The following is a 25,391-nucleotide window of genomic DNA, read 5'->3' on the forward strand; positions in this document are numbered from 1 at the left end:
TTAGGTTATTTTTTGATGGTTTCTAAGGTCCTTTGTGTTAAACTTATCCATTAAATATACATGTAAAAAGAACAAAGACACATAGATAGTTGCAGAATTTGATCTAAGAATAGTGCAGATTGTATTTTAACTGAATTATATACTTTAAATTGATAGCTTGTGTGTCATCCGTGACAATTTCAAATAATTCCATATATAAGTTTATATACCGTGGACATACGCTTTCGTTCAATTCTGACAAAAGCATGTATATCTGTGTCTTGCTGTTATGACTCAACGACTTAAGTGACAAAACCATGACTCAGGAGATGTCACATAAATTGCCCAGATTCCTTGGGGTCAAATGAATTCAAGGCATAAAGCCTTAGTGACCCATCGCACAGCTTTCTTCCCACAATCTATGTAGGCTGCTTCATTTATCAGACATTTAGTTGATCATCTCTCTGTGTCTCTCTGTCTCTCTGTCTCTCTGTCTTTTTGTCTCTCTCCCCTCTTTCTCTCTCTCATCAAATATAAAGTTATCGAGTTTTGAATATGTGCCAGTGGGGAGAAGGTTGCTGTTCTTGGTTGTTTGCTTGTTTGTGGTGTCAGGGGTTGAACCCAGGATTTATACTTGCAAATACATGCACGGCATATGTTTGAACCCCAGGACACATCTCTGACTGGTAGCTTGCTATTTATCACCCAAGTTATAAATGTAATTGCAATCTCTGATAAAAAACACCAAAGACAACAACACTGGAGTCCCTGGTAAGTGGAGGAGACAGAGGAACTGACATCTGGGTGAATTAGGGAAGAGAACAATTATGAGACAAGACTATGGGTGGGGCTGTTGGGGTGGGTGGAGGGCAGTGACCCTGTAGCGGAGTTACTAAGAGGAAGAGCTTGGCATGGGCCAAACCCAGCTGATCACACCCCTAATTCTAGGCCGATACGAAAGTGACAGAAAGTCATTCATGGAGTTTAAACTGCCAGGATATGCAGTCCAGGAATCAGATTTACCCAGTCAGCTAATGGAGGTTACCATCCTAAACCCAAGGTAAGGTAAAGAATGATGAAGATGAATGTGTTCACCCAAATCACCATCCTCATAAATCCAGAAAACATTTTTTATAACATTAGCCTAGCCTAGGACATTTATTTGCTCCTTTAACTGGGAGATGTTTAAAACTAGATAGATTTGTTCACTCTGAAAAAATGAATTCTTGAGCCCCCGAGGAACAATGTCGCATGCAGGTTTTCTCCCCCAGTGATGTCGGTGTGCTCGTTTTTATTCATTTATTTATTTTTAATCCACTCGCAGGTTCATTCAACACAGTGGAGAGAACACCTCTTTAGAAAAATACACTCTGTGGGACAATGTTGTGTTATGTTTGCCTCTGACAGGGGTTAGTTTGTATAAGAAAGTGCTTTCTGGCCCCTGACTCTGCAAGCCAGAATGCTGGACTTGATTCTCAAGTTATTTGTGGGGTCCCCTTCCCACCATCTATGTGCTGATTTCCACCTATTTTATTTTATATTTTTTAGCAAATTGGCAGGTCACAATTACAGGTATCAAAGAATTTGATGATACTGATTAATGTATATGCACATGCACAAACACACACTTATGAAGTTACTTATGGATTGTTTAAGCTAATGTCAGTAATGATTATAATGTATAATACACACATATAGAGTATAAACATAAAAATCTGTGAAATCTTCGGATTGATTTTTACTAAGTAAATGCATCACGGACAAACCTTGACATTGTGTCTTCAATCAAATACCCTGAAAGTTCCTGGGGCAAAATTACCACTTGGTAGTAATTTGGTTTCTTAGAGCAATTGAGTATTTCCAGTCGTTTCTGACTCCATTAGGGAAAAAATAATTAAGCAGGCAGGCATAAACAATTTAGATTCTTTCACTAGTAATGTCCGGATCCAGTTTGGGAGTCATGAGCATAAGATGATTTTAGAAATTTTAACTGCAGTAAATCATGTGGTATTAGCAGGTAAGACGTTTGCCTTGCACATGGCCAACCTGGGTTTGACTCCTCTGTCCTTCTTGGAGAGCCCAGCAATCTACTGAGAGTATCCCACCTGCACGGCAGAGCCTGGCAAGCTATCCATGGCATATTCGAATGCCGAAACCAGTAACAACAAGTCTCACAATGGAGACGTTACTGGTGCCCGCTCGAGCAAAACGATGAACAGTGCTATGGCAGTGCTAACCGCAGTAACTGTTGTGAGTCTTTCGAAGCCCCACCTATGTCCTCTGTCCCAGGAGCTGACTCTTTGCTCTGCACTAGCACTAGTTGACTTTCTTTGAACAGTCCTGTGCCCTGCTGCACTAAATATATTCGCTACTAATTTCTTTTTCTGTGTCTATGAAATGCCGCAGTAGGCACTGAAAAACAACAACAACAAAAAGTTCTGTTTGACTCCTGCTGGGCCTTCCAGATGCTAAATCTGGAAGCTAGGGAAGCCAAGCAAGCAGGATGCATATCTCATTTGCATGGCCATCTACTGTCCAAGTCAGGCACTGCAACTTCTTGGGACATGCTATGTGAAAGGAAAGCTTGATTCTATTGTACTTTTGTCGTTTTTGCTGCAAGGGGGGGAGGGGAAACGTGAAGAAATGGAGAATAATAAAATAAAAAAAAGTATTAAGTATGGAAGGGCTGGAGCGATAGCACAGTGGCAGGGCATTTGTCTTGCATGCAGCCGACCCGGGTTCAATTCCTCTGCCCCTCTCAGAGAGCCTGAAAAGCTACCAAGAGTATCTTGCCTGCGTGGCAGAGTCTGGCAAGTTAGCTGTGGAATATTTGATATGCCATAAACAGTAACAGCAAGTCTCAAAATGGAGACATTACTGGTGCCCGCTTGAGCAAATTGATGAGCAGCGGGATGACAGTGATACAGTGATTAAGTATGGAAGTGACTTATCCTCATTGACTTCCTTCTTTAAAGATTGGTTTACACTGGTGGAGAGAGATTGATCCTTTCTGGTAGTGTGTTATGCTCTTGAATATCATATGCCTGAAACTATTATTCACTGTATTATAAATCATGGTACCTACATTCAAATCAAAAGAAATAAAATGAATTCCAAAATATGGTTTAAAATAACTCATTCATTACTCGAGTCATTTTTTGGGATTGGTGAAGGCATCATTCACTCCTGCTCACAGAGAATTTACAATTTGGTAAAGGCAGAAAGGGAAGGAGAGGGGAGGAAGTGGTGAATCAGGAAAGGCAGAGTGGTTTGACTGAAACCATAGAGCAAAGGAGAAATGTCACCTCTGGAGATTTAATGGCAGGAGCGATAGCACAAGGACAGCAGCAGTAGCACAGCGGTTAGAGTGTTTGCCTTGCATGCAGCTGACCTGGGTTCAATTCCTCCATCCCTTTCGGAGAGCCCGGCAAGCTACTGAGAGTATCCCACCCACACGGTAGAGCCTGGCAAACTACCCGTGGTGTATTCGATATGCCAAAAACAGTAACAAGTTTCACAATGGAGATGTTACTGGTGCCCACTCGAGCAAATCGATGAGCAATGGGAGGACAGTGCTACAGTACATGATGACGCTATGGGTGAAACTGAGGATGGGAGCACACCAGGCGTACTATTGTGAAAAGAAGTTTAGGCTTTATTATTAGGTGAGCAGAAGACCCAAGAGATCAGATTTGCCTTTTACAATAAAAAGTGCTGATGTTGTTTGAGATTCACTGCGTGCTGGTGCTGGCCACTCTAGTACACTTTTCCTTGGGCATCTCCACCAAGACGTGTCTGTGGCCGCATTTCCCAGGGGTGGTTTCCAAAACACTTGGAAAGATTGCAGAGATTTCCCCTTGTTTCTTTCTGTATATCAGTGTAGTTGGAGCGGTACCACAATGATTGGGCTTTCGCCTTTCACGCGGCCAACCCGTGTTCGATTCGTCCGCCCCTCTCAGAGAGCCCGGCAAACTACCGAGAGTATCGAGCCCGCATGGCAGAGCCTGGCAAGCTACCCGTGCATGTGTATTGGATATGCCAGAAACAGTAGCAATAAGTCTTTCAGTGAGAGACGTTACCGGTGCCCGCTCGAACAAATCGATGAGCAACAGGGATGACAGTATCTGACAGTATCAGTGTAGCATTTTCTTCCTTTTCAGGTTTTGCTCTTTAGGTACCCAACAGGCAAGTTAACTGCTTAAAAAATTCATTTTAAGGGCTGGAGGGATAGCACAGCGGGTAGGGTGTTTGCCTTGCACACGGCTGACCCAGGTTCGATCACCAGCATTCCATATGGTCCCCTGAGCACCGCCAGGAGTAATTCCTGAGTGCAGAGGCAGGAGTAACCCCTGTGCATGGCCTGGTGTGACCCAAAAGATAAAAAAAAAAAAAACATTTTAACAAGGAGAATTGTTGGAGGGTGTGGATCTGTATGCACAGAGCAGTTCTCAAATGCATCAGCCTTTGGCTATGTTGGGTTTTTGCAATGACAGAATCTCAAAGACCTGCGGGCCAGAAAGATAATACAATGGGTAAGGCACTTGCTTTGCACGCAGCTGACCTGGGTTTGACCCCCAGTACTCCAGGACTCCCCAAAGCTGCCAGCTGAGAAGCTTGAGAGCAGAGCCAGGAGCAAGTCCTGAACACTGCATGTGTGATATAAAAACTTTTCTCAGAAAGAGGGAGAGAAAATTTCAAAGAACTAGGGCTTTGAACTTAATTTAATCAAATTAACAATTAAAACTGAGAATTAAAGACAATGCCTTATCATTATAATCTCAATAAAGCAATTATATGTTAACAATAATGATATTTTCCCTGAAAACTAATTTATTACCACAAATTATTGTAGTTAGTAAAATAATAGATATTGGTTTAAATTTTACCAATTTCTTTAGTGTCTAACTCAACAGGCCACAGACTCAAAACTGCTTTAAAATTATTGGATATGTACAGACCTATATTTATGAAGAGACAAGTATTTGACTATCTTTTTCATGTTATTGTGGATAGTCTTCCTAACTACCTTCTCCAAACTCAATGAATAGAAGTTTAGCAAAGGTTAGTTACATATAAATAAATATATCATGCCCTGTTACGTTAAAATCCATTGGTCTCTCTTGTACTTTAAATGCATTTTTTTACTCATGCATGATTTATGACAACTTGCTTTTAGAAAAGATCAGATCACTAAGTCATACAAATCTTCCATATGCGGATACATTTTGTTGTAAAAATCAATAAGCACCTTCATTAATGCCACCATTGATCTCACAAGAAAAAGTATTTAAGAGAGAGGTTACTGTTAAGCTTATAATGGTAGGTACCAGCGTTTTGAAGTTTTTCTTTTGGCTGGAAATCTCTGATTGATTATTGTTAATGAATATGTTTAATTATTTTTATTTTTTCAATTTATTTTTAAAAATTGAATCACTGTGAGATACACAGATACAAAGCTGTTCATGATCAGGTTTCATTCATCCAACGTTCCAACACCCAACCCTCCACCAGTGCACCAGTGTACATTTCCCATTACTAATGTCCCTTCCAGCCCCACTACCCCCCCAGTCTGTCTGTCTGACTGTCTGTCTGTCTGTCTGTCTGTCTGTCTGTCTGTCTGTCTCTGTCCTTTGGGGTCTTTTGGTTTGCAATAATGATACTGGCAGATCATCATGTTTGGTCCTTTTACCCACTTTTAGCTCTCAATTCTCTTTTATTAAAACTTTTTTGTTAACTTCTTTTTGTTTGTTTAATTGTATCACCTGCACTGGAGCAATAGAACAGCTAGTAGGGCATTTACCTTGCCCTTGACCAACCGGGTTCGATTTCTCCATCCCTCTCTGAGAGCCTGGCAAGCTACAGAGAGTATCCCGCCAGCATGGCAGAGCCTGGCAAGCTCCCCGTGGCGTATTTGATATGCCAAAAACAGTAACAACAGGTCTCACGATGGAGACGTTACTGGTGCCCACTCAAGAAAATCGATGAACAACAGGACAACAGTGTTATTGTATCACCTGCATGGGCATCTGGCCCCCACTCATACTTTCTCAACCTTTATGGTTTTGTAGAAGCATTTTTCTTTGCATGGAAAAATGCTTCAAGATCCTAGCTCTCCTAGCAAGCTACCGAGAGTATCCCACCCACACAGCAGAGCCTGACAAGCTACCCGTGGCATACTTGATAGGCCAAAAACAATAACAACTACGGTCCTCATTCCCCTCACCCTGAAAGAGTCCCCAGTATGCCATCAGGCTACACTAGCACATGACAGGGATGAATGGAAACATTACTGGCACCCGCTTGAGCAAATCATGAACAATGGGATGACAGTGATACAGTGATATCATAAGATACAGCTACACAACTTTCATAATTGAGTTTCAGTCATACAATGATCAAACATCCATTGCTTGACCAGTGTACATTTTCCACCACCAATGTCTCCAGTATCCGTCACTCCACCACTCCCACACCATCCGACCCCGCCTCTGTGGCAGACAATTTCCTTCTTACTCTCTCTACTTTGGGGCATTATGGTTTGCAACACAGATACTACAAGGCCATCATATTTGGTCCTTTATCTACTTTCAGCACATCTCCAATTACATCTCAATTATCTTTTTTAAAGCTTATTTCTTCCATTCTGTGAGAAAATATCTGCCAAATACCTAAGTTTATGACAGTGACTGTACAAAATGCACCATTGCAGTTTCTGTCGGGTGGTATTTTGAGTAAGCTGAGGTAACAACTAATTTATCTTGCACTGGTTTGGGACTTTCATTGCATTTGCCAGCATGATGGGGGAAGGCAAATAGCAACTTACTTTAGTATTTTGATGAAAATAGTTTTGACCTCATATCACTGCTTTCCTGGCAGGTCTTAGAAGACTTCAGAATTTCTGCCAGAGAGTTCACCAATGTGGTCCTTGCTAAGGATCAGATTGAAGTTTCTGGTCATGGAAACATACTCCTTAGTTCTTAGGTTAGGTCTATAAGAGAAAGTTTTCAAGGCATCCTTATAAAGGTTGGCTATTGACTGGAACATTCTAGAAGGACCCTATCAATGATAATATATGGAGACATTTACTTCTGAAGATATTTATTCTCTTAACAAACCACAAAAACTAATAACAACAAGAGGAATGTCATTTATATTATGACACTAGTATTAATACTAAATGTCATTATTATTATGCCCAGATACATAGCATTATGCTTGGAATTTTATTTATTAGGAATAAAGATACTATTAAAGTGGATGACATGCACATTTTAAGCCTGGTTAGTTCTGTATTTTGTTATCTAGGAGCAAAATGTTGCATATTTTTTAAAAAACAACTTTTTGCCATATAGTCTTTGCTAATAACAGATGGTGAGTTTTGTTCCTTTCATCAATTCTGATTTTAGTGCAATAGCCCAAAATTTCCCAGGTTTACATTTGATACTGATGCAGATCATCAAAAGAATTTTAAGTTTATGTCTCAGCACAAGAACTTCCTCTGTGTTTTGATTTAAAGGATAATCATGGAATTTATATGACTTATTAAATCCACAAAACTTGTTACTTTATACACAGATACTTAGTTTTAACTGTGAAATATTTTTCAAGATACAGATGCACATTTTTATATCCAAGTAAAATGTTGAAGATCCTAAGGGCATTTTTAAAATCATTTATTGCCATAGAAGAAGCTGTCAGATCAAACAGACGATCGATGCCATGATATGGTTTGTTGCTGTGTAAGTGAACGGGCATCCATTGCAGTATCTCGGGCATCCCCACACAGCGGCAGTACAATTTATGTTCTCTGTACACAAGTGAAAGGCAAGGGAAGCCCAGCCCTTCAGATCTCCAGAAGGAAGGCAGTGGCTACTTACCCCTTGACTTCCCATATTTGTGCATCTCTTTCTCCTTTCTACCATGGGTCTGATAAAGCCCTACATTGATCACTGGATCATGATGTCTTTGTCACCTTGCCACTACCTCACTTTTCCCTGGGCATTAGGTCTTTAGCAGAATTCCCATATTCCTCAGAAGAATCACTGATTTCCCCAACAGCAACACTATTCTTACTACACCCTTTCTGATCATGTTAAGGCCTTGGGTCATGAAAAGGCAAGTCATTCCGAACAAGTTTCATTTGCCTCTCAGGAGAAGTGAGGTATTCCTTTCCTCTGTGGGAAGCTGGAGTCAGAGAATAGCTACTCTCTGGCTCGACTTGTGATTCCTGTTGGGCTTCTTTCATCCTGGTCACAGAATGATCACTGCAATGGCCAGATTTGTGTTTTCTCTTTGGCACCAAGGTTACATGCTTAGGGCAAAACTTTTTATTTATAAACATATTTTATATAAAAATAATTGGCACAGAAGAGGTAGCTCAAATGTCTAGTATCCATGCTTGGCACACACACGAGTCCTGGCTTCAGTCCCCAGCACCACATGCTCCTCTGAGCACTGAACTGGGAGTAGCACCCCAGAACCCAGGGATATAGCACCAAACAAAACCAAAAATAAGAGGAGGAAGTAAAGAGTAACAATAATAATAATAATAATTTTTTAAATCAACACTAATGAATCATTAGTTTGAAGTGTAGTATTTGGTCAAGTTGTTATACTAGTTTTAAAAATTCTACTTAAAATAAAAACTTCTGTATTTCATAATCATAATTCCTGTGTAGAAAACATTCCCAATCATGAATCAGTTAAATTATTCTCGGTTCCCAGTTTCATGTTCTCAAATTAAATTTACCAAATAATTATTAAAGTTACTGCAATATTATTTTGCAGTAAATATTCCATACAAATGGAACATGAAGACAACTTATGTGTTTGCTTAGAGACAACAAAACGTTGAGACTACACGAAGGTTTCCAAAGTAGTCTTGGAAAAAGAGCCTAGGCCCCAGCTTATGTCAGATAGTATATGTACTATTACTCTCTTTTTGTAAAGCTTTCTCCAGAAATTAAACTTTTGCAGTGAGCATATTTTAGAGTTTTTTTTAAAAAGTCTTCTAAATCATCCCAGCAGCACTGAGTCATTGACTGGAAACTTCCAGCAGCTTGACTGACTTGGGAAAATCATAGTATTCCTCTGCAAGAACAGAAATGCATTGTGTATCAAAAAAAAAAAAAGAAATAGAGAAAATATATGTCTCCTCAGAATTTGACTGGTTTTATTTCTTTGATGCCAGATGAAAGTGTTTTCTTTGATAAAAATGCACTAATCTCTTATTGCTGTGTAGATACAGAGATTCAGGAAAGTCATTTGTCTTTGCTTTCCAAAGGCTTAGGGAACTCCACTGTTCACGTTAATAGCAGTGGATGCCTTGGAGATTATCCTGTAACAATACCAAGGGACATAATCCTGAATAGAAATTCAATTCTTCTTAAAGAGAAGATGAAAAATGATTGAAAAATGACTATCTTCAAACAAAATTATACAAAATAGTGGTAGCTCGATTCAATAAAGTAGCTCTGCTAAGTAATACATCTAAGCATACTTATTATAAATATTAATAGATAGTGTATACCTTGTCATATTGACAAATTAATAAAGGAAGAGTTTTTGCCTTGAATGTAGGAGAAATATTGTCTATTTTGTATCTAATCTCTTGACGCTATGCTATTTTTGTCTGTGGGGGAAGGAAGTATTATTTTCATATATACTTTGAAGTATATGTGAATTGGTTTAGACTCTCAGAAACCTTTGCAATTTTTATATTAGGGAGATCAGAATGAAAATATATTCTTTCAGCAACCAAGTTTCCTCTCTGCCTAAGGCACAGAGCACACTATATTTCTGAACAACCTAACTTTGTGTCACCATTCTTAAGAGAACAACCTATAAAACGTTCACTTATAATGGAAAAATTTTCTCTCAGATTTTCAGAATTTTTTAGACAATTTTTGAGAATGAAACCTTGATGGATCCAATATTATAAGAACATATTTTTTTAGCTAGCCTGGCCCCACAAATCCCAACTGCAGAATCGTGAAATTCAAAAAAAGAGCCAAAACGTATACAGTAAAGATGCATGGAAATCTCAATTAAAAGGAAATCACAAAGCTTGACACCCCTTAATCAGCAATGGAGCACATGTGTGTGCACGTGAGTTTTTCTTAGATGTTGTAGATGTTCTGATCCATCTATTTGTGTATGTTACAGGGTAGACTATGGCACTTATCTTAACCTGTGTTTGAGTGTGCACGGAGCAAATTATGGTCATGATCTTAGGCAGCCAGCAAAGATGGAAGCATCATACATATGCGCCCCTCTGGCATTACACTTTGGGGATGGAAGTTGGTGACCTGACTTTAGAGATAACCCAAAAGGCAATTGCTTTGTACAGTATATTGCTTTGGAAATGGGCGGTTAGTTATTTGTTTCTGTGTCAAAGGAAGCTTGAAGTAAAGAATCATGATAGAGAGAAATGCAAGTTAAGCAAGGCAGTTTTTAGGTCACACTGGAGTAGAGAGTTTTCTTAGATTTTGAGAAGGTTTTGCATGTGCATTAGAGATATCAGTGTGTCTATATGAGACAAGAAACTGATGAAATCAGAATCTGACTGGAAACCTAGAAGGGGAAATTAATCCATCGGTGCCTCAGGTAATATGAAAGACCTTTGATTTTGTCACTCATAAGATAATCACTTCAACATAAACTTTAAAGGAACCTAAAAGGAAAGAAATATCATTTGCCATCATTTTCTAGGAAAAAATATTAAATGTTCCCACTCTACATAGACTAAAGCTGCTATCAGATGATTAAGCTATATGGAAACATGGATTCATTATAAAAACATGCCAGCCAAGATTCTGATGAATACTGTATCTGATATTTCATAAAATAAAAGATGATTCCCTGGAGGTTGTAACTATTTATGCCTCCAGGAAAGTTAGTTAATTTACAAGTTGTAGTTGATACATATCATCAGATGCCATGCATATCTGAGCTGCTTTCGAGAGTGTGAGGGTAGATAAAAACTAGCATCACCTTCACACAAGTAAGGGGAGTTTCTGGTTGCCACACCCCCTTGGAAATTGGCCCTAGAAAGTTCTAGACAAGTGAATGAGAATCATGACTTAGTAAGTAAAGGAGTTTGCCTTAAGCCCAGGGCTAAAGTCAGATTCTATTACTTTGCCCCTGTTTCCTTTCAGAAGTTACATTGACCTTTTCTGAATGTTGGTGAAAGAAAAATATATCTTCCCTGAACACCCGCTGTGTGGTTCGTATGAACGCATGCTCAAAGCCACAGCAAGCAATACACATGGTATCAAGCACTACAGTCGCTCCATAGATAATCGGGATGCGTTCAAATAGAAATGCATGCTGTGAAGTAGATTTCAGAGAATGGGCAAGAAGTGGTTTGAAGGACACCCAGGAATGGGAACACTGTGCGGGGAAGGCTAGAAGCAGCATGAAATACAGAGACTTAGAGGGAACTCAGTTGTATGTGTTTGGGCTAAGTAGGGTTTAGTGGAACAGAGTGTATATGCCCAGATGAGCCTGTTCAAAGGACACTTTGGAAATCAGTCAGGAAGTTTAAAGATGATATCATTTGTTGGGGTGATGAAATGAACAGAAACTTCCCCAAAGAAGAAATCCGAATGGCTGAGAGGCACATGAGAAAATACTCTACAACACTAATCATCAGGGAGATGCAGATCAAAACAACAATGAGATACCATCTCACACCACAGAGACTGGCCCACATCCAAAAAAAAAAAAAAACCAACTGATGTTGGCGCGGATGTGGGGAGAAAAGGACTCTTCTTCACTGCTGGTGGGAATGCCGACTTGTTCAGCTTTTTTGGAAAACAATATGGAGGATTCTCAAAAAATTAGATATTGAGCTCCCATTTGAGCCAGCAATACCACTCCTGGGAATAGTAGAAATGACATCTGCATTTCTATGTTCATTGCAACACTGTTTACAATAGCCACAATCTGGAAAAAACCGGAGTGCCCCAAAACAGATGACTGGTTAAAGAAACTTTGGTACATGAACACAGTGGAATACTATGCAGCTGTTAGAAAAGATGAAGTCATGAAATTTGCATATAAGTGGATCAACATAGAAAGTATCATGTTGAGTGAAATGAATCAGAAAGAAAGAGACAAATATAGAAAGATTGCACTCATATGTGGAATATAAAGTAGAAGAGAGGTACGAGCCTGCAATGATGCAACTTCTGGCAGAAATTTCTCTGGATTTAATTACTAAAATACAGAAATACAAAATCTCAGAGCCGCTAGTTTGGCCACTCGACCTCATATCTCTTCATTCTCAGCAATGGAAAACAAATTATCAAATCCTTCTTTTTTAACAGGTCCGACTTTGGAGGCGGGGGGAAACTCCAAACAATAATAGTGAGTTTTTTGTTGAAATATTGAATGTAATCAAAGTAAAGAGAAAGTAAAGTGAAATTTATCAGCTACACAGGCGGGGTGGGGAGCTGAAGGGGTGAGGGGTAGGGGGGTTTACTGTGGTTCTTGGTGGTTGGATATGTGCACTGATGAAGGGATGGGTTTTTGAGCATTGTATAACTGAGACTTAAGCCTGAAAGCTTTGTAACTTTCCACATGGTGACTCAATAAAATAAATTTTTAAAAAATATGATATCATTTGAAATATGAAATAATTAAAAACATTTGAATAACATAGTAAAATAAAGATAATTTTGACAATTCAGATTGACATTGGGTCCAAGTTAGTTTTGAACAGAAAAGTTGTGGAGAATTCATATATTTGAATCTCATGAAGACAGTGTTCATGAGAAACAAACTAGTTCCTGATGTTCTAATTGCACTCAATGGAATGAATATCTCTGAATGCAGCAGTTATGTGTACCTGGGTCAAGAACGCAACATGAAGAACCACTTGGAGCCAGAACTGCGCAGAAGGAAGAGAACAGCGTAGAATGTCAAGAGTGTCGAAGAAGTGGTTAAGAGGACAAAGAACCTCCCACTCTGGGCACATCTTTTCAACTCCACTGTTTTCCCTGCACTAACATATGCCTCAGAGACCTGGGCCCTACGAAAACAGGATGAGAACACTATTTGTGTATACCAAAGAGGAATCGAAAGAGCTATGCTTGGAGTATCACATTTCACTCAAGTGAGAGAAGGAATCCCCGGTGGTCCCACCTCCATCGACAATCAAGAATCAGGGACACTCTCTCATTTGCCAAGGTATCGAAAATCAGATGGGCTGGACATGTAATGCTATTTAGAGATAACCACTGGATGAGAGCCGTTACTGACTGGACTCCATGGGGCATCAAAAGAATGCCTGGCCGCCCACCTATGAGATGATCAGACTTCTTCGTCAAGACCCTGAATGAACAGTTTGATGGTCTTTGTGTTCCTGGAGTGAGCAGATATCATTGAACTACACTAGTATACAACAGGGATGAATGGAGATGTTACTGGCACCCGCTCGAGCAAATCGATGAGCAATAGGATGACAAGTGATACAAGTGATATGTATCCATAATTGTTAAATACCAACTTCTATAGTTTCAACTAAGGTATATACAGAAGCTATTGCTGTCAATGAAGGAAATTACTAACAGAATAATTTTAGAATGATTTTATTTGAGGAAAATAAAGCATAGGTTTAAATTTGTCTGATTCTTATTTTAAACTGAAGAGGTAGAAGGGACACAACCTAGATGCCCAACGACAGATGAATGGATTATGAAGATTGTATTTAAAAACAATTCAGAGTAAAATAAAGAGAGAAGTATTGTCACAAATAGTTTGGACTTTTCAGTTGATGCCAATTATATGGGTTTTTCAAGACCTGTCTTCCCTGGTCCCCAGAGTATGAAACATGAGATTTTCTTGATTAATGATATCAGGGCACTCACATATCTCCTTTCTATTACACTTCATAACTTTCAGTTAACACTATTTCTAGATATAATTCTATTTCATTTAGAAAACATAAACTTCCTTAAATTCTAAGTAGTTGGTGTTTTTCTCAACCCTATCCATACCAACTAGTGCAGTGCCTTGCAAGTACTAGTGCCCTAATGGAATTTTATGAAATGAACAGGACAAGCTGAGATAGTCACATTTTTCTACTATGAAACAGATTTTACAACTCTCCAAGACCTGTTGGTTTTCCCAAATACTCTTATACCCCTATAGTCCGATCAAGAGAGCTTGTCACCATTGCATTTTCATCATCTGCAAGGACAATTTCATGCTAATATATGTGTTCCTAAAATTTTGGTTACCATTCTGTGTCTGATTCCTGACACAAAAGGGTATAAGTCAATCATTTAGAAATGGTGAGTAAATGGTTTATTTGTAAAGTAGATGGTTGAAAATATATTTTATGCTCATCCAGCTATTGGAATCAGATTCAAACTCATCTCTAAATAGAAAGTCTGTGAATAAAATCCTTTTTGGCTACCCAAGAACACCAAAGAGAAAAAATGATTTGCCATGAGAAGACTTAAAATTCTTAGTACCTTCGAAAAAAAGTACAATTTGCTTGTTTTATTGAATCACGATGAGATATAGTTACATAGTGGCTTGTGATTGGGTTTCAGTCATATGATGTTCCAACATCTGTCCCTTCACCAGTGTACATTTTCCACCACCAATATCCCCATTTTTTCTCCTCTCTCCCATCGACAACCTGCCTCTATGTCAGGCACTTTCTTCTCTCTCTCTCTCTCTCTCTATATATATATATATATATATATATATATATCTCAGTCTCTCTCTCACTCTTTGACATTATGGTTTGCACTATAGGTACTGAAAGGTTATTATGTTTGTCCCTTTAACTTACTTTCAGCACTTTTCAGCACTCAGTTCTTGTCCAGAGTGATTATTCCCAACTACCCTAGTTGTAGTGGTCCCTTCTCTATCACTTAAAAGGAAGTAACTATAATGTGGGGATGAGGCGTTGTCAGTAGTGGCTACAGGGTGGAAGAGGCAAATGTATACAGTGACAGTGCATGTAAGACTGGGTGTGATGTTCCAAGGTGCTCTTATTCTCTGTCACTCGTTCACTGGTGTAAGTAGGGTGAGGCTACAGGAAGGATGCTTGGAAGACAGTGAGTGGAAACTGAAGTGAGAGACACTGCAAGGCTTTCCTGTGACAGGTGTATTCATAGAGAGCATGGCATGAAGGTGGTGTTTCTACAAACCTGTGTGGAACTCTCTCTTGCCACCTAAGCGAGCGTATTCCAGCCCTCTAACCTCACTGCCTTCTTAGTGTGTGATCTAAGATCTGGAGCTTATTGTTTAATCAACTCAATTATTAAGTTCAAGTGAAAATGAAAGGCTTTTAGAAAAGTTATCATTCATTTGTTAGGCAAAAATTAACCTTGCTGAACATTGGATTTCTAATTGGTCAATTGGGGGAATTTGTTGTTATCTCAGTAGCTTTAAAGAGCATGTTTAGTGTCAGAGATTAAGTGAAGCACTAACAGATGCCAGATTCTACCAGGTGTTCAAAAGGTAACAGCTATCTAAATATTTTTATACAACTATATGGGTCATTTTTAAATTTTATCACCTAACAATTTTCTTTCTCTTTATCAAATGTCTTCAAATATATCTGAAAATCAATACCATTATTATACCATAAATTCTTAGTCAAAAGAAATTATTACCAATCTCAAATTCTAATCTCTATAGCATGCTGTCAATAACATAGGTACCTCACTTGAGTCCTTAGACGTGGTGTTATGGAAACACTTTGCAATTTTGAAAAATAGCATCATTATGCTAGATTGCAGAATATGGCTATAACATGTAAAGTGGGTCAAGATTTGACAGATTAATGCTGCACTGTAAACAGGGTGGAAGTTTATGAACGTGATGCTATAGAGAATGAAAGAGCTAAAGAGAATTAGAATAGACGAGATGTTTTGCAGGGGTCAAACACATGCCTTGCCTTGCATGCATGAGGTCCTTGGTTCCATCTTAACTCCATTCTAGACCCTTGTAGCAATAACTAACAATTTGGAGAGGATGGAAAAGACATTCTTGGGTATAGAGAACTCTGAACCAAAACAGAACACAAATCTCCCCCCTCCCAAGAATCATGTTACTTGCTTTCCCCCTAATGAAAGCTATAGCTCCTATGACCCCTCTGTATAGCTTTAAACCCTAATGGGGATAACGTGTGCAAGAGAGCAAGGTCTTTGCCTCCTTGCGTGGTTCTTTAGCGTCAAGCTTTAAGATGCTGTTTTATCACCTGCCAGCTCCCAGTGAACAACAGGTACCTTGGGTGTGTGAAAGGAGCCTGCAGTCAGGTGCCCGAGTGCCTTTTCCTCCCTGCAGACGTGGCTAGACTAATCCTTTCTCTTTCCTGCTTGTTCACAGAACCGAAAGTCAGCTGCAAGTTAGGCCGGTCTGCATCCACGTCCGGTGTGCCTCCTCCATCTGTCACTCCTCTCAGACAAGCCAGTGAGCTGCCCCAGAGCCAGGTACCATCATCGTTAGCCAATCGTGATTGACTTCCTGTGATGCAACATGCCAAACGCTTCCCTCCTCTCTCTGTCCTGTGTGACCGTAGACGACTTCTTGCATTTGCTTTTATTTTTCTATGTGTGTATGAGGGTGGCAAGGGGGCAAGTTGTGGCCATCTGTGTGTTCATCCCCAAAGAAAAGTCTTTCTTCCCTGTGATTGCGAGAACTTCCTTTGCTGTTTGTTACCAAATCGTGTGTTTTTTTTTGTCTCTGGTTTCCATCATTCTGTAATATAAATGTAGTAACTTGTACTCTATGTATTGACTTTGTGGTTATTTTAAACAATTCTCTCCTTCTTCCATGTTTTGTGTACCTTTATGCTGTCTTCTGAAAATTTATCAACCTTTGATAAATTTATCCATATTTTTTGGTAGATTTCTTTTTCAATGTTTTGTCCACAACACTTGCATAGATGTTATCAATGAATTTGTACATACCTTTTAGCTTTTATCCTATTATACTGTAATGTTTGTGGCAGATTTAATTTATTTTTCCTCACTTGGAGCATGATTGTAAGAAACTGTGAATATCGATGTCCTTATAAATATTCATATGCCAATTCATTTTGGGTTGAACATGGCAGCTACTCTTCTTTATTTAGCCAAAAAGAAAAATTGACCAAACAGATAATTTATATATTTACCCTAAACTGTAGATTAAGAAAGAAATCTTTAAATAAATAAAATTTCTGTCTTATACCGATATTAAAAATGTTCTCAGAAAGGGAATGTTAGTGTGTATGCATGGTAAATGAGATCCCTATTACCACTTGAAGGAAAGAGTCGAGAAATAAAGGTCTCAGTTAAAATATTATTTATTCCTTTACAGTAAAATATGTTGCTCTGATATTCATTTGGGTGCATGGTTGTATATGGGAGAAAATACTACACATAAATTTATTACATATAAGTAGCCCAGTGGTAATTCAACACACTGTCTTAACTGGTCAGGAGTAATTGCTGTTACTAAGTATCATGAATGTTTAATAGGAAAATGTTATTCTGAAATGTTTTTACTCCTCTTCCTAGTTTGAGTCTTTGCATTCATAAAACATCTGAAATTATAGATTATAAATCTAGTGGTGATAGCTCCATGGGAACTGTCAATGGATTCTATTTTGGAATATAGAATTGAGAGACAAAAAGTTTTGTCTTTTTTTTCCTAAAGAGAGGTATGTGCTTACTAGAATTTTTGTTTGGATTAAGTATGTGCAGAATTTAATTAGATCTCTGAGAAATCTCCAGACTGCAGTGGAGGGGTCTCTCTCAAAGATATCTCAGGTGTCCTTTACATTAACTTGTGTCTTATTTTCAAAATGTCAAAAGCCTTGATAACAGAACGTATGCATCATAAACACTTTTGGGGTATAAAATACAGAGAAACAGTGAAATAATAGATTCATAGATAAATGACTCAATTAACTTCACCAAAATAAACTGCCAATTGTTGAATAAAGCTATTCAAAAATATGGTGTTTCCCCAACATATGAGGTATGCAGAGAGGAGAGAATTTTAAAGGACTGGCAGAGGTTTGCGTGAAAACAATCAACTTTCCAAATATATGTAATTTACTAGTTTGTTAATCTCACTTAGTTGCACTGAGAAGTTTTGTGCTCTTCTGATGTTTTCTTAATTATCTTAAGAGCTGCTTCCTCCTAAGCCCCCTTTAACTTTCAGTGAGAACAACCTCCCGGTGACCACATCCAGAATCCACACAAGATACCAGCTTTGTGCCTTTGTATTCTCGGTCTTCACTCAACTTCAGTTATTGTTCCTCAAAGTGGAACAATGTGAGAAAAACTCTTAAGTTGCTAGTTTTCTTTTTCTTACTAGCCATCTGTACATACTGCAAAGGGCACAGGTGATGGTCTTCTGGGACTACCAAGGGTAAGACTTACCAGACCCATTAGTTCTAGAATCCACCAGTTCTTAGGATCTGCATCTAAGTAGCATGGGGAAGCAAAGTGCTCAAAAGATATTAGCTCTGTATTTCTATGACTTAGTACAAAACTCAAGACTGTGAGTATTTACTCGTCCTCTTCTTACCTGATTCCTCTGTGCTTGACTGAGAGGTCCATTTCATTACAACCAGAATCACATTGTCTTTTGCTCTGTAACCCCAGACAATGGAAATAATCTTTAAACATATTGAATGTAATAGTGACCTCTCACAGATGAACCCTGAGATTTGCTTATCATTATCAACGGAATTATTTCTGGTTATCCTAGATTTGGGAAGTGGGGCTGGAAAAGGAAAGAGATCATTGGGATTTCCATCACATCTATGCATTTTAATATCTAACAGACTCAAGATTTTCAATATTTAGACCCAATGTTTAGAATTCCAAAACTCATCCTTGAAGCTGTTACCGCTTATTCTGTAGACAGCCCTATGTGGATGCCACCAAGATTGTGGCCACTGGCTCTTTTATTTGTACAGAGAGATGGTAGTACTGTCTGCTTATGTCTGCAATCGTGGCTGAAGGTTAACTGCCACAGAGGCAGCCTTTAGAGAATTATATAATATGCTCTGATGGGAGCTTCAACATTCAGAAAAGAAAGTGGGGAGATCCAAGGAAAAGTACAAGTTGTAGAGCCTTTAGAACTGCTCCACAACCAGAATACTCTGAAACTCAGGGGATGAGAAATGGATTTTATTTCTTCCTTCATTCACTGCTGAATAATAAATAGATTAGATATGGGGCAATGAAGGGGAAAAGACAATGCTGTGGAACTTTCTTGGCAGGTAATCACCTATTTTGGCATTTGGCATAATAGACATCTTTCAAAATTAGGCTGAAATTTGTGCTGGCATGAAAAATGAGACTCTTTTTCTTAGTTATGAAAGTCAACTGTAGAAGTCAGATTGTATGTTCTATATGGATCAGATGTCACCTTCATTTTTACCTGCTCTTGAAGTGAAACAGGAAGCCGTGTACTCAGAAGAGAGAGGGATGTGCAGGCGATGCTCATGCAAGGGAATGGTTTTGCTAAGAAGAGGCCAACCTCGCGAGTGATGTCCATTCCAGGGAATTGGAGCCACCTAAAATCTAGCTGCAGTGTATGCTGGAATAACAGCAGTGCCCAGAGCCATAGGCAAACCAGGCTTATCTTCAGGAGTGGAGCAGCTAATGTTTCTAAACAAAAGTGGCAGCTGTTCTTGAAATTCTTCCCAAGAAATGTTTGTCTTCGGTTTTCTGGGAAGAAAATGAGAGTTCAGTTCCCATGTAATTGTGTGCATGCACATGCACACACACACACACACACGCACACACACTCATGAATCCATTTATAATACACTTTTATGTACTCATACAGACATGCTTTTGCAATGAACTTGCAATGACCATTTATACATGCACGCATACATGTATGCACTCATGATACCCTTATGTATACACACTCTCACAAAACACACAAAATACCACACACATGCATGCACACACTCACACAGTCATGACATGCCTAAGTATATTTACTCACACTCACAGAATCATTGAGGAAAATACACAATGCCCACTCATTTTCACAACACTCATGAGAACTCATGTACATCCTCTTATAGTACACTTATGTAAACATACAAACACACACACTTCCTCACACTCATACTTGTACACCCATGCACTGATATACATCATTACATTGTTAAAGAAAATTATAACACCTCCCCGATGTGGAATGAGAAAACCATGGAGACATCAGTGTCCTATCTTACACAGAAACTTCATTCACTCCTGTGTTTCTCTGTCAGACGTAATTACATCTGATTGACATAGATGTGGGGTGGAGAATAGGAAGAGGCCATTTGCGATTTCCTTCAGGTTGATGCATGTCCATGTCTGACAGACGCACGCTTCTAGAAACTTAGACCTGATGTTCAGAAATCCAAGCCTCAGCGCTCAAGCTGTTTCCTCTTGTACCATGATCCTGCGTGCCTGGAGGTACCCCCAGAACCCAAGAGAGGTTCATCCAGCCTGGTCTCTTCTGGGCACTTCCAAGCTGTTATCCAAGCAAACAAACCAGCTCCTTTCAAGTTGCCCTTTCAGAGTTATTTCTCAAATATTTCCTGTAGGTCTCTGGACTCACCCCAAGCTCCTAACTTCTCCCTTCAGCTTGATGGCCCTACTGGACCATAATGAGTGTCTGCCCAGCTACCTATGGAATCAAATGGATTCTCATCTCGTAAGGGTATCTATAGTGTGGCTGTTCATCAGATCGGTCAGCTCCCTGGAAAATGTATGCATATATGAGATATCCCACAGCTGACACTTCCAGCATATGTTTCCGGACCTGTCAGAATGTCAAAATTGTTTGCAAAATACTTTTTTTTAAGAAATGAAGAAAATCCTTCTAAGAAAGCTCTCCAGGATGAGAGCATTGCACAGTGGATTGACCGAGACTTGGTGCTTAGGTGTATATTGTGGCGGGAATACCCTTTCAGAGGCTCCCTCTAATGCCTAGTTTAGGTTTCTTGCTAAATCTTTATTTTAATCATCATCTTTCTCTAGATTCTGGGGAGAAGGCAGTGGGAAGGGGGCTATTGTCACATGATCTAGTTTTCACCTGTCATCCCCTAGTCCCTTAAAGCCTCTGGAGAGGAAGAGGATGGGTATGTCGCTCTGTGGTAGAGTATTCACCCATTATGTGTGAGGGTCTGGGTTCCACCCCTACACCTCAATAAGCAAAGCATAAATTACCTCCGTGTTGGAAGCAGGCGGGTTTTGTGACTTATACCAGAGCCCCTTAACTCTTTACCTAAAGCTAGAGCAGACAGACCACCATTCTCACAGAATCTGTGTGAGCTCCAGGTTTTCATAGAACATTCCTGATAGGGAGAATATCTGAATGAGTCTGACAGGCGTGAGAGAGGCCTCAAACCAAGAGAGTCTGAGTAAGTCACCCGGGACACTTGGATAAGGACTAGGAAGGAGTCTGTCTTCATCCACTCAGTGCCCAGCCCACCCATAATGTGGAATGCATCACATGCAAGACTATATTCACATTTCCATTCACAGGCAATGCTTAGGGTCAAAAAAGTGAACGCAATACCAAGCACATTCAAAGAATAGAGTTGACTGAGTCTCTTTCTCTCTGGAATTTCTGCATTACCAGTAGAATCATCAGTTGTGTGGCTAACATGCTGTTGGCTTTATCCCAGCCCTATGTCTCGTATCACCCCCACCCGTCATATAGATTTTGAAGCTCTTTCACTGGATCAAGAGCTAATACATTTTTAAGAGACTGCTACCTAGAAGCTAAAGATATTTTTTTCTGGTAGATGGAATGAAGACACTAAAAAGTGAAGAAAGGAAGGTGCAGAGTGTAGAAGAAGGAGAGGTGTCCCTTGATGTGATCACGGCCCCTTTTCTGCATTCTCTACCTTCACATGACTGTTATGCAAATGTTGAGTTTGAGAACCTCTGATGTTTCTGTTTTCCTGATCCAACTGGAGCAGAGAAAATGTTCGATGGGACGATTTTGCCTTTTCACAGCTGATGGGATGGTTAGCATTGCGGTGGACGCTAGAAAGAAAAGAAATCAGAAACAAGATAAATCAGGAAAGACTGAGCACTCTTCATGGACACGTCACTTCCCACAGCCCAGAGCCTCTCCCCGCCATGAGATCCACTCCAAAGAGCCCCCAGCCCTTACTTCCTTCTGTATGATATTTAATCTGACATGTATAACTCAGTCGGTGGAAACCCACGCTCGAGCTTGGGAAAACTCACCAAGTCTTCTGGTTTGATCCCAGCATTCCATATTCTTCCCTGAGCACCCTCAGGAGTGATCCCCAAGATCAGTGCCAGGAATAGGCTCTGAGCACTGCAGGGGGTGGGGCTGATCCTTAAACAAACCAACCTGTCAAATAATTCCTGCAATACTTATAGTTGATGAAGAGATTAAACCCAGTGGAATGAGGAACAGATTCTCCTATATATTACTCAAGTTCAACAGATTGGTGTGGCCTCATTACATTAAAACAATTCATGGGCCAAACAAATACAAAAGAATTATGTCATGTGAACTCACTCTCTCTAATCCTATGTAATTGGTTTATAACTGGGTCTGAGAGATACTTCAATGGGCTGTGTATATTGTACACACAGGCCTGGGTTCAGTCGCTAGTGTTGGATAATTACCTGAGCTTCACCAGGGGTTACTGGCGGGGACCATGCCAAGAGGAATAGCACCTTAGCCTGGTGCCAAAACTAAAGTCCCAAACAAGATCAATCAGTTTATAAAAATGTTAGGCGTTAATATTTAGTGAGATTCTATGTATACGTATTTCATTAGGAAATGAGATTCTGTTATTACCTTTAACAAGCAGCCAAATCTGGTAATATATGTGCCAAAATGTTGGCATGATTTAATTTCCACTTTGAGACAAAGAATTCAGTTGGTGTATTTTTCTAAGTGACTCACAGTTTATCCTCAGAAATGTGAACTACTCAGGCATCTTGTACTTGTTAACTTTCTTTCTTTTTTCAAGTTGCCAAATATTTGGATGGCATTGTCATCACTGATCTTTGAATAACACTATTATTGAGTAGGGGGAAACTAATCCACTTATTCATTTATCCTTATTCCAGTCCCTTCCCCTCTCCACCTAATAATCATATTTTTTTATTTCCTTGGAGTAAGATATGTAATGTTAATAAAGAAGAAGGTGTCAGCCTGAGGTATTGCTCAATAAACCGGGCTCACATTTTGCATGCAGGTGGCTCAGATTTTATCTGTGGCACCACATGGTTCCTCGAGCATCACCAAGAGTGAGTCCCTGTCACTGACCCGGTCATAATACCTGGGCACTGCTAGTATGGCCCTAAACCACTATCACTCCAACTATCTCAAAAAAAAATGAGAAAAAGAAGAAGGAGGAGAGAAGGAGAAGGAGGAGGAGGAAGAGGAGAAACTAGAAGGCGGAGAAGAAGAAGGAGGAGGAGGAGGAAGAGGAAGAGGAGGAGAAGGAGGAAAGAAGAAGAAGAAGAAGAAGAAGAAGAAGAAGAAGAAGAAGAAGAAGAAGAAGAAGAAGAAGAAGAAGAAGAAGAAGGAGAAGGAGGAGGAGGAGGAGGAGGAGGAGAAAGAGAAAAGAAAGAAGGAAAGAAAGTAAGAAAGAAAGAAAGAAAGAAAGAAAGAAAGAAAGAAAGAAAGAAAGAAAGAAAGAAAGAAAGAAAGAAAGAAAGAAAGAAAGAAAGAAAAGGAAGGAAGGAAGGAAGGAAGGAAGGAAGGAAGGAAGGAAGGAAGGAAGGAAGGAAGGAAGGAAGGAAGGAAGAATTGTCTAAGCTTTATTGGAATGATTGACAAAAAAGGGATGGAGATGTAGCAGTTGGACTCTGAAGATTCTCAACATCTGCCTCTGCACCATCCCTTTCACCTTGTGGTCCCTCTCTTCAGTACCAGTCAGGTGGACTAGAGAGAGAATTGTGAGTTAGTCTCACTCTCTTCTCTAACAGTCCTTATCCCATGAAAGGGGCAACTCTTAGATGTTTTCATAGGGAAAACCACGCTCCTTTCTGGTCATCCCTGGTGCTCTAACTGTGGGCCAGGGTGAAGCACGTCACAGCAGTCATGAATTCCCACATCAGCCAGGGTCTCCTTAGCATCCCACTAAAGCAGAGGCCATGAAAGTGAGGTTTCCCCTGTGCTCAGGGATTTGCCTATGAAATACCAGCATCTCTCATCTGTGTTACTCAAGCTGCAGAGAAAGTCACAATTGTTTTTTTCTGCTTTCTGGTTTCTCTATTTAGTTCTTGTGTGCTCGTGAATGGGCTGGAGCTATAGCGCAGCAGGTAAGGTGTTCGCCTTGCACACAGCTGACCCGGGTTCGATTCCTCTGCCCCTTTCGGAGAGCCTGGAAAACTGCCAGGAGTATCTCGCCTGGACGGCAGAGCCTGGCAAGCTACCCGTGGCATATTCTATATGCCAAAAACAGTAACAATGAATCTCACAATGGAGACGTTAGTGATGCCTGCTAGAGCAAATCAATGAGCAACGGGATGACAGTGACAGTGAGTGACAGTGATCGTGAATTATTTGCTCGGCTTTTTGGAGCCTCTTTGCTTCTCATTAAAATGTGGGGTTTTCTTTGTGCTTTTATCGTTGTTGTTGAGGATGAATAGTACAGTTACCTAGAGTCTTGGACAAACTCCACCCACTAGTACAGTAATGTCTTGTCCTTCCATCATGACCGTTCCATCTTCTGCAAATCCAATTTGCTGGCTTGTTGGAGATTCCCCAGATGTGTCATTCCAGTCTGTGATATTCCAGAGAGAAAGGGCAAGGGAATGGTTCTGTCCACACCATGTCACTGTCCATTTGGTGGTAATAAAAAGCAGACCCACTTTCAGTCATTTATTTCGGATTTGAAACTCTCTGGATAGTGTATTCCATATTGCCAAGCTCTAGGAAGACTGGCTTCTCCCACCGTCTTTGGTGCAGTTGATGTGATTATATCCCCTAGTCCCCTCACTCTCAAGGACACACTCAGGATCAGTCTCTCAGTTACTTACCATCTAATCGAAAATCTTCATCTGATGCATTTTCTTCTCTTCTAAAGCCCCCAAATATAAGCCTGAAGCAAAAAAGTGTAAAAATCAACCCCGGGTATCTCACCAGAAATGCTGCCTGTGCTCGATTCTCCTTTACTCTCCTATTTGAGCGAAAGAGTCAATGAACAAGTCTGGAGAGATTTCGCAGTTGCAAGGCATCTGCTTTGCAAACAGCTGACCCCAGCTCAATCCCAGACATTTCATATGATCCCCTGATTCCTTCCGGGAGTGTGACCTGAGCAGAGAGCCAGGAGTAAGCCCTGAGCACCACCGGATGTGCTCATCCCCAGTCAATCAAAATAAGACACAGAGGGTCAGTAGATTGCCACCTTTCCCTGAGAGTTTCCGGAAACCACAGTTTTA

At 39.9% G+C, this 25,391-nt stretch overlaps 1 protein-coding gene across 2 annotated transcripts in view; it reads left to right on the forward strand.

Moving 5' to 3' along the window:
- NYAP2 (neuronal tyrosine-phosphorylated phosphoinositide-3-kinase adaptor 2) overlaps positions 1–25,391 on the forward strand; it is a 327,961-nt gene that overhangs the window by 259,009 nt on the left and 43,561 nt on the right. For both annotated transcript variants that reach the window (XM_055120402.1, XM_004610791.2), the window contains one exon: positions 16,330–16,433. In XM_055120402.1, coding sequence (XP_054976377.1) covers positions 16,330–16,433 — 104 coding nt within the window. The remainder of the gene's footprint in view (positions 1–16,329; positions 16,434–25,391) is intronic.

Source organism: Sorex araneus, chromosome X (genome assembly GCF_027595985.1).
Source record: "Sorex araneus isolate mSorAra2 chromosome X, mSorAra2.pri, whole genome shotgun sequence".
NCBI classification, from domain to species: domain Eukaryota; kingdom Metazoa; phylum Chordata; class Mammalia; order Eulipotyphla; family Soricidae; genus Sorex; species Sorex araneus.